Genomic DNA, 17359 nt, shown 5'->3' on the forward strand with positions numbered 1-17359 from the left:
TGAGATTTTCTGATACGCCTCTTTTCTGACATGAGTGTGCGCCATCCACACCCCTTATACGTGCCCTTATACATTACTGACATTGACCAGCACTCCGAGGAACCTGGAAGTTCCCCCTTATTTCAGGATCCTCCTTAAGATTCCGGCAAGTATGTCTGATACCGATATCCTATCCCTAAATATGTCCCTACAACAGCCTATAATAGGTTTAGAAGAGAGTTCGATGGTGGTACACTCCCTTTAAGGGGTTAAAGGACTGCATTTGTCATTCTGCCATCGTATCCTCTGGAACGGGATGCGGCAAATATTAAGGAGCTGAGATCAGCGAGGAGTTAAATCTGGGCGCTCGGCGGGCTGCTGGACGCGGCGCACGCACAGATGTGAGGTGACACACGATGGGAGGATTGGCTTGGCAGCTCATCTCTGATTATTAATTGAAGCCTCGCATATCATTAAAGGAGCGGGATATTGTCCAGACCCGCGGTATGATCACCTCAAATACCGCACTATGTAAATAGATTAATACCGTACACAATGGCGCTCTCCGGCAGACACCTGCTGCTTGCTCCATCTCATAACAGGATAATAGGAAGGGTTTTATAAGGAGGATTTATCCTGATTTTGACAGCGCATAGTAAATCCGGACGCCCCGTGTCCCTCGTATAGTAAATCTCCTGATTTATAGGCTGCAGATGGTAAAAGTCTAAATTCCCCAGCAGTGTATCACGATAATAAAAAAGCTATGAAGATGTCTCTTAGTTAGATACGTCGACCAAGATGGCCGCCATGACCAAAGTCATCTTGGCGGTGACTGGTGGATTGTCCGTAAACAAAGATGGGAAAGTCTGGGCTTTATATTAATAATGGAGGCTAAACTGGTAAAAGGGTTTCCATAGACTTAAAGGGATCCTATCATTAAAACACTTTTTTTTTTCTGGTTACCACGTAGGAATAGCCTTAAGAAAGTCTATTCTTCTCCTACCTTTAGATGTCTTCTTGCCGTTCGGTATATAATTCAGTTTTTTCGGTATGCAAATGAGTTCTCTCGCAGCACTGGGGGCGGTCCCCAGTGCTCAAACAGCACTAGGGCCGTCCCCAATGCTGTGACAGAACTTCCATCTTCTTCAGGAACGGGGTCTTCTTCAAGTCTTCTTCCGGGGGTTGGCTTCAAACTTCTAGGGCTTAGGACAAAGCCAACTGCGCATGCCCGCCGGCCACATGAAAATGGCCGCTTACACAGTATTGTAAGCGGCCATTTTCTTGTGGCCACCAGGCATGCACAGTTGGCTGCCCAAGGCCTAGAAGTTTAAAGCCAACTCATGGAAGAAGACCCGTTCCTGAAGAAGATGGAGGCGGCGCTGGAGAGTTCTGTCACAGCATTAGGGACGCCCCCAGTGCTGTTTGAGTGCTGAATACCGCCCCCAGTGCTGCGAGAGAACTCATTTGCATACCAACGAAAACCGGGATTTATTCTGAACGGCAGTCCGGAGAAGACATCTAAAGGTAGGAGAAGAATAGACTTTCTTAAGGCTATTCCTATGCGTTAGTCAGAAAAAAAGGGGTATCCAATGATAGGATCCCTTTAATGGGGTTTTCCAAGATGCTGTATCCCATGGATAGGTCATCCTGGAAAACCCCATTAAAGGGATCCTAATCACTATGCGTCTCATACCAGGAACTTCACCGTTCTGCTCTTTAAAGAGGCTGCGGTGTTCCCAAAAACTCTGTCTCTTCCATGTACCGATGACATCATCATCAGTCACATAGTACAGCAGCTCAGTCCCATTCAAGTGAACGAGGCTGAGCTGCAATACCAAGCACAGCCACTATTCTGGAGATAGATGTGGGCACATATGACACATCCTGTTATATCTGTATGACCTGACTGCTCCTTTAAGGAGATACCCATTTTCTTTCCTTGTATTTTCAGATACAAGTTCCAGCGTTGATGGTGACTGCTGAGAAGGATCCAGTGTTACTTCCAGTGATGACCACTGGCATGGAGAAGAGGGTAAGGGCAGTGAAGGTGTAATATCGGAGATTTTTGTGATCACTGTTTAGAAAATGAGTCTAGATAAAGTGTAATGATAGTAACTGCTGTAATCTGAAGTTATGTGCTCTCCTCTGAGGCACGTGGTCAGACTCAATGCAAAATGTCTTAGTCTTGATCTGACTCCCATACACCGTCCTGTTCATCAAGGAAACACTGTGTGCATCAGAGGAGCAGAGGAGGTCAGTGCTCCGGGTGAGCACATAACTTAGCAGTAAACCTGCAAATAAGGTATTCACTTATTCCACTACACACAGGCTCGTTTTATATCAATAAGGGCTTCTTTAATTTGGCCAAAAAAATAAACCCTGATGGTATCAATGGTTTGTACTCACTCGCACCCCAACACCCATTCACCAAATTGGGGTGTCTCGGCTAAACATATTCATTATAACTAACGTCACAGAACTGGAGAAGCTTACACTGGTTTGTAACTGGTATAAAGATTCAATCGGGAGAAAAGGTTGGAACGTACCAAATACCAGTCATAATAAATCCGCCCCATTGTTTGTTATAAAAGTGACATGTTGTAAAATTTATTTACAGATTCCAAATCTAACCAGAGGTCATGTGGAAAACTGTGGACACTGGACTCAGATGGAGAAGTACGTGACATCATCTAATAGTAACCGTAATAGAGACAGAAAGCTTACAGCTAATACAATGTCTGAATGAGGCCGTGTTATCATAGTAGTATTCTTGTACATAGGAGTAGTATTATAGTAGTTATATTCTTGTACATAGGAGTAGTATTATAGTAGTTATATTCTTGTACATAGGAGTAGTATTATAGTAGTTATATTCCTGTACATAGGAGTAGTATTATAGTAGTTATATTCTTGTACATCGGAGTAGTATTATAGTAGTTATATTCTTGTACATAGGAGCAGTATTATAGTAGTTATATTCTTGTACATAGGAGTAGTATTATAGTAGTTATATTCTTGTACATAGGAGGTAGTATTATAGTAGTTATATTCCTGTACATAGGAGTAGTATTATAGTAGTTATATTCTTGTACATAGGAGCAGTATTATAGTAGTTATATTCTTGTACATCGGAGTAGTATTATAGTAGTTATATTCTTGTACATAGGAGCAGTATTATAGTAGTTATATTCTTGTACATAGGGGGCAGTATTATAGTAGTTATATTCTTGTACATAGGAGTAGTATTATAGTAGTTATATTCTTGTACATAGGAGTAGTATTATAGTAGTTATATTCTTGTACATAGGAGGTAGTATTATAGTAGTTATATTCTTGTACATATGAGCAGTATTATAGTAGTTATATTCTTGTACATAGGGGGCAGTATTATAGTAGTTATATTCTTGTACATAGGAGTAGTATTATAGTAGTTATATTCTTGTACATATGAGCAGTATTATAGTAGTTATATTCTTGTACATAGGAGTAGTATTATAGTAGTTATATTCTTGTACATAGGAGGTAGTATTATAGTAGTTATATTCTTGTACATAGGAGGCAGTATTATAGTAGTTATATTCTCGTACATATGGGGCAGTATTATAGTAGTTATATTCTTGAACATAGGAGTAGTATTATAGTAGTTATATTCTTGTACATAGGAGCAGTATTATAGTAGTTATATTCCTGTACATAGGAGTAGTATTATAGTAGTTATATTCTTGTACATAGGAGTAGTATTATAGTAGTTATATTCTTGTACATAGGAGTAGTATTATAGTAGTTATATTCTTGTACATAGGAGCAGTATTATAGTCGTTATATTCTTGTATATAGCAGCAGTATTATAGTAGTTATATTCTTGTACATAGGAGCAGTATTATAGTAGTTATATTCTTGTACATAGGAGCAGTATTATAGTAGTTATATTCTTGTACATAGGAGCAGTATTATAGTAGTTATATTCTTGTACATAGGAGGTAGTATTATAGTAGTTATAGTCTTGTACATAGGAGTAGTATTATAGTAGTTATATTCTTGTACATAGGAGCAGTATTATAGTAGTTATATTCTTGTACATAGGAGTAGTATTATAGTAGTTATATCCCTGTACATAGGAGCAGTATTATAGTAGTTATAGTCTTGTACATAGGGGGCAGTATTATAGTAGTTATATTCTTGTACATAGGAGGTAGTATTATAGTAGTTATATTCTTGTACATAGGAGGTAGTATTATAGTAGTTATAGTCTTGTACATAGGAGTAGTATTATAGTAGTTATATTCTTGTACATAGGAGCAGTATTATAGTAGTTATATTCTTGTACATAGGAGGTAGTATTCTAGTAGTTATATTCTTGTGCTTATGGAGCGGTATTATAGTAGTTATATTCTTGTGCATACTGGGCAGTATTATAGTAGTTATATTCTTGTACATAACAGTAGTAGTATAGTAGTTATATCCCTGTACATAGGAGCAGTATTATAGTAGTTATATTCTTGTACATAGGAGGTAGTATAATAGTAGTTATATTCTTGTACATAACAGTAGTATTATAGTAGTTATATCCCTGTACATAGGAGCAGTATTATAGTAGTTATATTCTTGTACATAGGAGCAGTATTATAATAGTTATATTCTTGTACATAGGAGGTAGTATTATAGTAGTTATATTCTTGTATATAGGAGGTAGTATTATAGTAGTTATATTCTTGTACATAACAGTAGTATTATAGTATTTATATCCCTGTACATAGGAGCAGTATTATAGTAGTTATATTCTTGTACATAGGAGCAGTATTATAGTAGTTATATTCTTGTACATAGGAGGTAGTATTATAGTAGTTATATTCTTGTACATAGGAGCAGTATTATAGTAGTTATATTCTTGTACATCGGAGTAGTATTATAGTAGTTATATTCTTGTACATAGGAGCAGTATTATAGTAGTTATATTCTTATACATAGGAGGTAGTATTCTCGTAGTTATATTCTTGTACTTAGGGGGAGGTATTATAGTAGTTATATTCTTGTGCATACTGGGCAGTATTATAGTAGTTATATTCTTGTACATAACAGTAGTATTATAGTAGTTATATTCTTGTACATAGGAGCAGTATTATAGTAGTTATATTCTTGTACCTAGGAGTAGTATTATAGTAGTTATATTCTTGTACATAGGAGTAGTATTACAGTAGTTATATTCTTGTACGTACTGGGTAGTATTATAGTAGTTATATTCTTGTACATAGGAGTAGTATTATAGTAGTTATATTCTTGTACATAGGAGCAGTATTATAGTAGTTATATTCTTGTACATAGGAGCAGTATTATAGTAGTTATATTCTTGTACATAGGAGTAGTATTATAGTAGTTATATTCTTGTACATAGGAGCAGTATTATAGTAGTTATATTCTTGTACATAGGAGCAGTATTATAGTAGTTATATTCTTGTACATAGGAGCAGTATTATAGTAGTTATATTCTTGTACATAGGAGCAGTATTATAGTAGTTATATTCTTGTACATAGGAGCAGTATTATAGTAGTTATATTCTTGTACATAGGAGTAGTATTATAGTAGTTATATTCTTGTACATAGGAGCAGTATTATAGTAGTTATATTCTTGTACATAGGAGCAGTATTATAGTAGTTATATTCTTGTACATAGGAGCAGTATTATAGTAGTTATATTCTTGTACATAGGAGGTAGTATTATAGTAATTATATTCTTGTACATAGGAGGTAGTATTATAGTAGTTATATTCTTGTACATAGGAGTAGTATTATAGTAGTTATATTCTTGTACATAGGAGCAGTATTATAGTAGTTATATTCTTGTACATAGGAGGTAGTATTATAGTAGTTATATTCTTGTACTGTACATAGGAGCAGTATTATAGTAGTTATAGTCTTGTACATAGGAGCAGTATTATAGTAGTTATATTCTTGTACATAGGAGTAGTATTATAGTAGTTATATTCTTGTACATAGGAGCAGTATTATAGTAGTTATATTCTTGTACATAGGAGTAGTATTATAGTAGTTATATTCTTGTACATAGGAGCAGTATTATAGTAGTTATATTCTTATACATAGGAGTAGTATTATAGTAGTTATAGTCTTGTACATAGGAGCAGTATTATAGTAGTTATATTCTTGTACATAGGAGCAGTATTATAGTAGTTATATTCTTGTACATAGGAGTAGTATTATAGTAGTTATATTCTTGTACATAGGAGTAGTATTATAGTAGTTATATTCTTGTACATAGGAGCAGTATTATAGTAGTTATATTCTTGTACATAGGAGTAGTATTATAGTAGTTATATTCTTGTACATAGGAGCAGTATTATAGTAGTTATATTCTTGTACATAGGAGTAGTATTACCGTAGTTATATTCTTGTACATACTGGGTAGTATTATAGTAGTTATATTCTTGTACATAGGAGGTAGTATTATATTATAGTAGTTATATTCTTGTACGTACTGGGCAGTATTATAGTAGTTATTAACTATGTAGTAAAGTTTTTGTACCTCATTTATGGATGAATGAACTGTGGATAAAGCTCCTGAACTGTATTTGATTTAGGAACATGTAGGGCGATATTTATGTTAATGTACATAATGAGTGGGTTGCCCTTTAATTGTTATATTCTGCCGCAGTGTAGCGATAAGGCCGACTGGCTCTAATTCAGAGACATACTGTTTCCCAGCACTGGTGACATTTTCACAGGATTAGTTTTGGTCTAGAGAAGATGGTATCTTGACAAGTTTGATGGCTGATAAGAAAAATTTTCATTAATCCCCAGTCCCGGCTGCTGTCACCCATCTCTGAGCCCTTGTGACATTGCACTGTGGCATTCACTTAACCTACTGTCTCAGGTTACATTACCGACTTGTCATGTTATCTGCTGGCAGATTGCTTTTTCTCTGAAAATGATCGCAGTCCTTAGATTTTGGGGGTAAGACTTCCACAGTGCGATATGATCCCAGATGAAACACGTGTATAAAAGAGAATAAAACCTACCAAGCACTAGAATCTATCTTTATAAAGATGTTGTATAAATCCTGCACTATTAATGCAGCTGAAAAGAATTATATAAACAAGAATAAAATAACGAAGTGAGCCAATTGCAGATTTCTAAGGGGGTCTGTCTAGTGTTACCAAGACTGGGTTACCCTTATATGAAAAATGTTGTCTGGACATGATATGCCCCCCATATATAATGAGTGTTGGACCTTCTTGCAGACCCGTGCAGTTTATATTCCCAGTACGTGGTCTCTGCAGCTGCCATTTAGGTAGCTCTGTATCCAGAAACTGAATGAAACATCTGTCTTTCCCTTCTCCCAGCAGGAAGTCTCAGCACATGCTGTATCACATCAGCTACATCCTATCCTTCCTATCCTACTAATATTATCCTATCCTATCCTACTAATATCCTACCCTATCCTATCCTATCCTACTAATATTATAAATATGTGTTTGTTCCTCAATCACGCAAAAACCGCTGAGCGAATTTGGATTAAATTTGGCACATAGATAGTTTGTAACCTCCAATAACACATAGGTAAATTACACAGCTTCACGACTGTTATGAATTTATGTTCACATACTATATTACACTGCTCTTGCAGCAGCTTATTTTAGGTTTCAAGTCTGTTATCTCTGTGTGTAAACATACAGCTAACCCTCAGTTTATTCTGTACATGCATTTGCATATTATCTGATCTGCTCCAGGCAGTGCTGACAAAAACGTATTTAATCCAAATTGACAGTTTGCTACTCTTAAACAACTAATTTGTCGCAAAATTCTAAAATAACGACTTTTATAAAGGTCCCAGCGATGCTGGAACAATCACGGGCACAGCGCAAGGAACGAGTTTAGCAGCAGTCCAGCTTCACAGCTGCTGAAACGTCAGAGCAGGCGGATTATCAATGCCAACAATACGCTCATTATATGGCTTCCCAGCGAACTGCTGAGATGCCGGAACAATCACAGGCACAGTGCCAGGAATGAGTTCAGCGGCAGACCAGCTTGACAGTTAACGAAACGCCGGAGCAGGCGGATCATCAACGCCAACAACATGCTCATTATATGGCGTCCCAGCGAGTTGCTGAGATGCTGGAACAATCAGAGCCCTGTGTGTACTAACATCTATCATAGTCTGTCGTAACTGTTTTCAGCAATTTGCTTCTTTGGGCTCGTCCAGATGGGCTAGGCTTCAATCCCGACACACGTCGATGAGCCTTGGTCACCCATGATATTTCCAAGGCAATACCAGTCAAGGAAGACTATGCCGTTTCGGAGATGGTTTGACCCATTCATTGCCATTTACAGTCTCGTCCTTGTCAAAATCATTCACATCCTTACTTTCGCCCATTTTCCTGCTTCCAAGACACCAACTTCAAAAATTGACCGTTCACTTAGTGCCTACAGATATGTTGGCACAGAGGGATTTGGAGCTGATGTTGAGGTGGATTCTGGTTGTCCTCTTCGCAGATTATGCCGATAGTGCAACCATGGAATTGGCGGCACGAGGCTACTGCTGATTTGCCACAACGTCTTTTGGGATATTCAGAGAGTAAATCCTGAAGCTCAGCATTAGTTTTCTGCCGCGGGATGCATAGGCCTGCAATTTGGGGGAATCTGAACCAAAAGTCTACCTCAAATCCTCACCTCTTAGCAGGCACCACGATTACCAGGTAATCAGCGTCATTCACTTCACCGGCTTTAAAGGGATTCTACCATTAAAATCAAATTTTTTTTCTCGTTGACACGTAGGAATAGCCTTAAGAAAGGCTATTCTTCTCCTACCTTTAGATGTCTTCTCTGCACCTCTGTTCGGTAGAAATCCTGGTTTCCGTCTGTATGCAAATGAATCTCTCGCAGCACTGGGGGCGGGCCTCAGCGCTCAAAACAGCTCTGGGGGCATCCCCGATGGTGCGAGACGAATCTCCATCAACACCTCCATCTTCTTCAGGAACGGTCTCTTCGTGCGCGTCTTCTGCCAGATCTGGCTGTCAAACTTCTAGGCCTTGGGGAGAGCCCACAGGCCACAAGAAAATGGCCGCTTACACAGTAAGCATAGCTCTGCCCTAAGCCCGAGGCCTAGAAGCTTGACCGCCAGTTCTGGAAGAAGACGTGTGAAGAAGATGGAGGCGGCACTGGAGATTTCTCTCGCACCATTGGCGACGCCCCCAGTGCTGTTGGAGTCCCGAATACCGCCCCTAGTGCTGTTTGAGTGCTGAATACTGCCCCCAGTGCTGCAAGTGAACTCATTTGCATACCGATGAAAACTGGAATTTCTGCCGAAGGCGGCGCGGAGAAGACATTTAAAGGTAGGAGTAGAAAAGCCTTTCTTAAGGCTATTCCTACGTGTTAGGGACAAAAAATTGAGTTTTAATGATGGATCCCTTTAATGTTTTGGCATCTAGAACTCAGCGCAACACTAAAAGCAGATATCAACGACATTCCTACCCGTCGTGTATACATATAATCCAGGATTGCAGGAACTGTCTCCTCCGATAGAGTAACATGTTCCTGTTTATTGGAGAGATGAAAGTTAGTAACGACGCCGTATATAATTACGGTCTCGCCGCCGCCGGCGCCTCGTAAGCATGTAGAAATAATGAGGCCATTACACCTGATCTAACCGCTGCTTTATTGGGTGACATAAAACATGTTCATTTACATCATCTTCTACACGGAGACGTATGGTAGCGGCGGAGAAGCACATGCATATTCCTTTATTGTAGGGACACGTAATCCGCTCATCTCTCAGCGGGAGTGCTCGCAGGCTTCGGCTTCACACCCACAGACTGTAGTTAATATATTGTAATGTGAAGGAACAAGTCAGCGCACGACACTCATAGGATCATGTTCTATTTACACGGGGCTGCAAAACAACAAGGCAGGTTAGAAGTAGCATTGGATGTAGCGTCAGGAGCCCAGATATTGATATTGGCAAAGATCTATGAGTAATCCTGTGATCTCTACCGTAGTAAAGGCGGCCATATACATTTAGGTTTTAAAGTACACCTTTGGAAGTATTCTGCCTTGGCTGACTGTCCTTAGGGAGTACCGTCACTCAGACTCTGCTCCAGCCTTGTGGTGTTCCTAAAAACTGTGCCGCCATTGTGTGGAATAAGTTGCTGTAAGTTATTGCACTGTCTTCCAAGTTCACCATCACGGACACTCCAACCACCATCAAGCTCAAGCAGACTTACTAAAAGGAAGTGCCCCATGGGAAACCATGACCACCATTTTCCACACCGTAGGCCCCCTCTTTATTGCATCGGGCCTTGAGGAATGCTAAAGGTTACTGCCACTGCGATCCCAGCTACACAGTCCAGTCCCATTAATGTGACCACCTGTCAAAATCCAGAATTTGACAGAGCGGACCGCTGCGAGACGTGCAGGAAGAGAGGGGATGTTGTGATGATGATCACTGGGATGTTGAGCCATGCCGACTCCAGTGCCGTGGCCAGCTGCGCTAGATTACGTGGTTGAGCATCCATGGCGCGAACAACCTGATCGAGGTGGTCCCACAGATTCTCAATAGGGTTCAAGTCCGGGGAATTTGCTGGCTAAGGGAGTGCGGTAAACTCATCCTGGTGCTCCTCGAACCACGCACGTACACTGCGAGCTTTATGACACGTCGCATTGTCCTGCTGGTAGATGCCATCATCCTGAGGAAAAACAATTAGCATGTAGGGGTGAACATGGTCCGCAAGGATAGATGCATACTTGTGCTGATCCATCGTGCCTTCCTCCATGATGAGTGCACCCAGATGGCTGATGACACGCGCCTTCTGCCATTGGTTATTTAACGTTGACGTCACAAGTAGGCGGTGGTCACATTAATGTGTCTGGACTGTGTATATTCATTAGTTTGGATTAAGTCATAGACTATCACTTCTTTCCTTTTACTCTCGGGGTTGATGGGGAAAACAAATCGATACCCCAATGTTGCAAACTTGAGCCATCCAGTATTAGATGTGATACATAAGCCCTGAAGAGACCTGTCTAGCTGGCCTGTGACTCCAAAATAAGAAGGTGTAAATACCAAGGACCATGCCGGTGAGGTCACATGATTATGTCCCATCACTAAGTCACCATATGGCGGCACAGTTATTGCAAACACAGCACAGAAAAAAAGGAGCTGCTAGCCTTTAAGTTACAGTTTTCCCATTACTGATCTAGTTACAGGTAGGGTTGAGGGATCGGGAACGATCGGATCCCGATCGGCGATCAAGCAAATTTCACGATCGGGATCGGCTGGAAAATGATCGAACATCGGATTTTGAAATCTCAAGATCGGCTCAACCCACTGTATATATAATATACAATTAGAGTTGAGCAATCAGGATCGGGAACAATCGGATCCCGATCGGCGATCGAGCAAATTTCACGATCGGGATCGGCTGGAAAATGATCGGAAATCTGATTTTAAAATCGATCCTGAAATCTCAAGATCGGCTCAATTCTAGTTATCAGTAAATATTGCTCTGAATCTTGAGTCTATGTAAGACTTCTTACAGACCTCAATCTTGCTAGATCCTGTATACCTGATGTGTGTGTATACAGCCTGTTTGGAATACATAGCCACAGTGTCGTACCGTCACCTGCCCGTCACTTGTGCTGACAGTGAGTCCTGTCGCTTTACCTTGGCCTATTGCTGAACTGCTTGTGACTTATACATGATCTGGTCCTCGGCACACACCTGATCCCGGGCTGTGCGGAGGGAGGGGGCGCTCTAGAGCTGATTGACCTTCGCCTTAAGTCATCCATGCAGGATCAATTACTTTGTGTTTGCTGAGAATTGAGGGCATGGAGTAAGGAGCATGTCGGTAATAAAGCCCCGCTCCACAACGGTACCATCATGATCAGTAATCTCCAATCATATCCAGAGGCCAAAAGTTCTCTCCGTTATAGTAGACCGTGGTCTTGTCCACTGGATATCGATAAATGGACAGAATGGTGGAGATTTATAGAGAAAAGGTGTTTATTGCACCAATTGTAATACAAAACACCCTGGACTAAAATTCACCGAATTTACAAAGCAGTGCTGGTCTGTAAATGACTCCTCATCTGGTTGTTCTTGTCCATTATCTATTCATTACCATGATGTGTATATTGGCGGCCTTCCATTCATCGGCAGAAGCGTTGGTTAACTCTTTAATGACACATACTGGATTCACACGAGTGTTGCATTTCTGTTGCTTCGGGCAGAGCTCCCAAACAATGGAGAGGGGACCGCTAAAACAGTGGCTAAACACGGAGCCCCGCGGACCCCATTGACTATAATGGGGTACGTTGGGACAGAGGACATTTTCCTCTATCAATAAGCATAATTTCGGCATTAATGCTCAGTGACTTTGTCATATTCTCTTCGCTTCGCCTAAAAGGGATCCTATCATTGGATACCCTTTTTTTCTGACTAACACGTAGGAATAGCCTTAAGAAAGCCTATTCTTCTCCTACCTTTAGAGGTCTTCTCTGCGCCACCGTTCCATAGAAATCCGGGTTTTCTTCAGTATGCAAATGAGTTCTCTCGCAGCACTGGGGGCGTCCCCAATGCTGTGAGTGAACTCTCCAGTGACGCCTCTATCTTCTTCTGGAATGGCCTCTCCCTGTGTATTCTTCCGGTGCTGGGGTCAAACTTCTACACATCCACAGTCGGATCTGCCATCGGGCCTAGGGCAGAGCCGACTGCTTACTGTGTAAGCGACCACAAGAAAATAGCTGCTTACACCAGGTGGCCATGTGCAATTGGCTCTGCCCAAGGCCCGACGGCAGAGCCGACTGCGCATGCATAGTTTGAACCCAGCTCCGGAAGAAGATGCGGAGAGAGGCTGGAAGAAGATGAAGGCTTCGCTGGAGAGTTCTCTTGCAGCATTGGGGACACCCCCAGTCATGTTTGAGCGCTGAGGACCACCCCCAATGCTGCAAGAGAACTCATTTGCATACCGAAGAAAACCGGGATTTCTACTGAATGGCGGCGCTAAAAAGACATCTAAAGGTAGGAGAAGAAGAGCCTTTCTTAAGGCTATTCCTATGTGTTAGTGACAAAAAAATATCATTTTAATGATAGAATCCCTTTGAAATGGTAAGGGTCCGACCTCAGATCAGCTTCCCAGATAGACCATCAATTTGTTGAAGGTGGATAACCCAGGCAGTGACGGGACATAATATTTTTCTCACCGCTCCTCATGCTGTTTTCCTTTGGGCAGTTTAAGACTTGGTACAATCCTATTAATCATACATGGAATAGTTTCCAGACCTTGGTCCCGTTCCTGACCTTGTCCTTGCCGAGCCCTCTTGCTTAGTTTGTCTGACACTTGTGATACTTCCTGGATTCAACCTCTGACCTTAAACCTGTCTCGTCCTTTATAGATATTTTCTACGCTCCGCCCAGTCCTGACTTTTGGCTAGTCCTAAACTATTCTCCTGCATCATCCCTTGATCTGAAGCCTCCTGCGTACTTTCATAGTCCTGACCCTGGCTCATTGTTCGATCACACCATTGTGTCTACAGCACTATTGTCACCCGTCCTAGAAAATTTTGGGGACCATTAAGTTAAGAGATGAAAACCAGAGGATCCCCTAGTCTCTGCACCCATATCTAGCTTGCGGAAGAAAGGAGAATACAATGCCAGGCTGGTGCCAGTACTTACAGCTGTCAATACGATGTACAATCCAGTGCAAACAGAACATGTTCCACATCAAAACTCATCCCTGTCCTTGTCTCCACGACTAGCACCGCCACACGATCATACACGCGCCATCTGGCTCACAAAGGACAAACTGCAGAGACAGATAGCCGAGGTCTGGCACAGGCAATATTTGTCATCTGAATTGTGCCCATGTCAGATGCTACTTTTCAGTCGTCTACCTGACCAGCTGTAAAAGTTATTAGCAACAGGCCACGTAGTTATATAATCCTCTTAAGGTGGACCAATTCTAATTTTTTTAATGTGAGGTTCTAAATTCTGCATAGATTTGTTTCATTATATTAGTCCTGACTCTGTCCAGGTCACCTGCTTCCCGCCATAGAGCTGCTGCAAGAGCAGTGTAATATGGTATGTGAATATAAATTCATAACAGTTGTGAAGCCATGTCATTTAATGAGGAAGAAACATCCAAACTTTCACATTTATAATATTAGTAGGATAGGATCCACAGGATATCCTCAGTTAAATCTCTGGCATCTAGATTCAAGAACCCGTAGATATGACGCCCCTAAAATAAATGAAACCTGACATTCTTCTCCTAGTTCTGTGTACAGTCTGCTACTCTGTATAAAGTGACATGAATACATTGTAATTATACAGGAGAGATACAGCCAGAGAGAAATGTGACCTGTATGAGATGTAGAAATAACAGTCTGCAGCACAAATTCTACTAATATTACAGGAGGCTGCAAACAAACATTAGAGGGAAAAATCAGAAGCACAAATTACAGGTTACTGCATCATAACTGACATCTGAATCTCTATGCAGACAGCGTTTATTCAGTATTGATCGTGGCAGATACATTTACTTAGTACCTGATTGTGTATATTGCTGATTTATGTTATGTCTGAGTAGAAACCAGACAGCTCAAGGAACACTGGGAAAGTGTGGGCACATGAAGGGCAAATACAAAAAGTATCCTCTGTAGTCAAGAATGTAACCACTATAATACTGCCCCCTATGTACAAGAATTTAACTACTATAATACTGCTCCTATGTACAAGAATATAACTACTATAATACTACCTCCTATGTACAAGAATATAACAACTATAATACTACTTCTATGTACAAGAATATAACTACTATAATACTACTCCTATGTACCAGAATATAACTACTATAATACTGCTCCTATGTACAAGAATATAACTACTATAATACTGCTCCTATGTACAAGAATATAACTACTATAATACTACTCCTATGTACAAGAATATAACTACTATAATACTGCTCCTATGTACAAGAATATAACTACTATAATACTACTCCTATGTACAAGAATATAACTACTATAATACTGCTCCTATGTACAAGAATATAACTACTATAATACTACCTCCTATGTACAAGAATATAACTACTATAATACTACTCCTATGTACAAGAATATAACTACTATAATACTACTCCTATGTACAAGAATATAACTACTATAATACTACCTCCTATGTACAAGAATATAACTACTATAATACTACCTCCTATGTACAAGAATATAACTACTATAATACTACCTCCTATGTACAAGAATATAACTACTATAATACTACTCCTATGTACAAGAATATAACTACTATAATACTACTCCTATGTACAAGAGTATAACTACTATAATACTACTCCTATGTACAAGAATATAACTACTATAATACTACTATGTACAAGAATATAACTACTATAATACTGCTCCTATGTACAAGAATATAACTACTATAATACTGCTGCTCCTATGTACAAGAATATAACTACTATAATACTACCTCCTATGTACAAGAATATAACTACTATAATACTACTACTATGTACAAGAATATAACTACTATAATACTACTCCTATGTACAAGAATATAACTACTATAATACTACTCCTATGTACAAGAATATAACTACTATAATACTACTCCTATGTACAAGAATATAACTACTATAATACTACCTCCTATGTACAAGAATATAACTACTATAATACTGCTCCTATGTACAAGAATATAACTACTATAATACTGCTCCTATGTACAAGAATATAACTACTATAATACTACCTCCTATGTACAAGAATATAACTACTATAATACTGCTCCTATGTACAAGAATATAACTACTATAATACTGCTCCTATGTACAAGAATATAACTACTATAATACTGCTCCTATGTACAAGAATATAACTACTATAATACTACCTCCTATGTACAATAATATAACTACTATAATACTGCTCCTATGTACAAGAATATAACTACTATAATACTACCTCCTATGTACAAGAATATAACTACTATAATACTACTTCTATGTACAAGAATATAACTACTATAATACTACCTCCTATGTACAAGAATATAACTACTATAATACTGCTCCTATGTACAAGAATATAACTACTATAATACTACTCCTATGTACAAGAATATAACTACTATAATACTGCTCCTATGTACAAGAATATAACTACTATAATACTACCTCCTATGTACAAGAATATAACTACTATAATACTACTTCTATGTACAAGAATATAACTACTATAATACTACCTCCTATGTACAAGAATATAACTACTATAATACTACTCCTATGTACAAGAATATAACTACTATAATACTACTATGTACAAGAATATAACTACTATAATACTGCGCTATGTACAAGAATATAACTACTATAATACTTCCCTGTACGTACATGAAGATACAGTAACACGTATAATTCTTCTCCATACGGACAGGCTTATGAAGATAATATGTATATAGTAATGTAACAATCCCATCAGACAATACTTTGCTTTTCCTCTCTGGATATAAATTGTTATTTCCCGCTCTGTCTCTCTCGCAGACCGGCGGCCGTGAATGAAATCCTCATTAAATGGCTGGGAGAAGTTCACACCGCGCCCGTCCCTTCCAAGCTCTGACTTTCCTTACTTCACACCAGCCGAATTCTCAATCTCGATTGTCCGCAGGAAACGTTCCTAATTCCTTCCTGACACAATCCAGCGCCCGCTAATTGTCTGCTGGTCATGCGTCTAATACAGAAAGGCATTGTCATTAAGAGGCGAGCCCGGCACGGATAATGAATGTTCTTAGCAATCCCATTTAATGATTAACCCCGAACCCTTTCATGGAAACTGCAAATTGTGAATAATAACATGTTTTATACAATTAAATAGAAATGGCAAAGAAAGCGCGGCCTTAATGGAGTGTAATATCGCCCGTGTAACACCGCGGAGAGGATGACCAGGGGACGGCCGGCATGTGTCACTACTCCAGGTAATAACACAGGCGCATAATAACTGGAATTAAAGGGCTGCTCTACATTGTACATAATGAACAAAATGTTGTTTAAGTAGTTTTCTGGGGTCACCTTATTGATTGCCTAGCTTTACGCTAGGATCATGGAGATCCACTTTGAGTACCCTCACGGATCAGCTGTTTAAAGGGGTTATGGAACTTGTGTTCTTGGTATGTCGTCTTGCACACCATCTACGTGTAGGGTTTTCTAGTTTAGAGAATGAGGGTATCGTACGCTACGCTGCTACAACTAAGTCTCACTTGTCAGTTCCCCCGAAACATCTGGGAGGCTCCTCCAAGACGAAATGACCTCCCAACGACCTAGAACAGTTGCCAAATATCCTGGA

General features: G+C 39.6%; 1 protein-coding gene across 1 annotated transcript in view; it reads left to right on the forward strand.

Annotated features, from left to right (window-relative positions):
• The window catches only part of EPHX2 (epoxide hydrolase 2), a 70973-nt gene extending 53950 nt beyond the window's left edge, over positions 1–17023 (forward strand). The window contains exons 17-19 of the mRNA XM_075269324.1: positions 1931–2011; positions 2597–2655; positions 16561–17023. Of these exons, the coding sequence (XP_075125425.1) occupies positions 1931–2011; positions 2597–2655; positions 16561–16636 (216 nt within the window). The 3' untranslated portion in view covers positions 16637–17023. The remainder of the gene's footprint in view (positions 1–1930; positions 2012–2596; positions 2656–16560) is intronic.
• Positions 17024–17359: the final 336 nt, after the last annotated feature.

This window comes from Leptodactylus fuscus, chromosome 3, assembly GCF_031893055.1.
Source record: "Leptodactylus fuscus isolate aLepFus1 chromosome 3, aLepFus1.hap2, whole genome shotgun sequence".
In the NCBI taxonomy this organism is placed as follows: Eukaryota; Metazoa; Chordata; class Amphibia; order Anura; family Leptodactylidae; genus Leptodactylus; species Leptodactylus fuscus.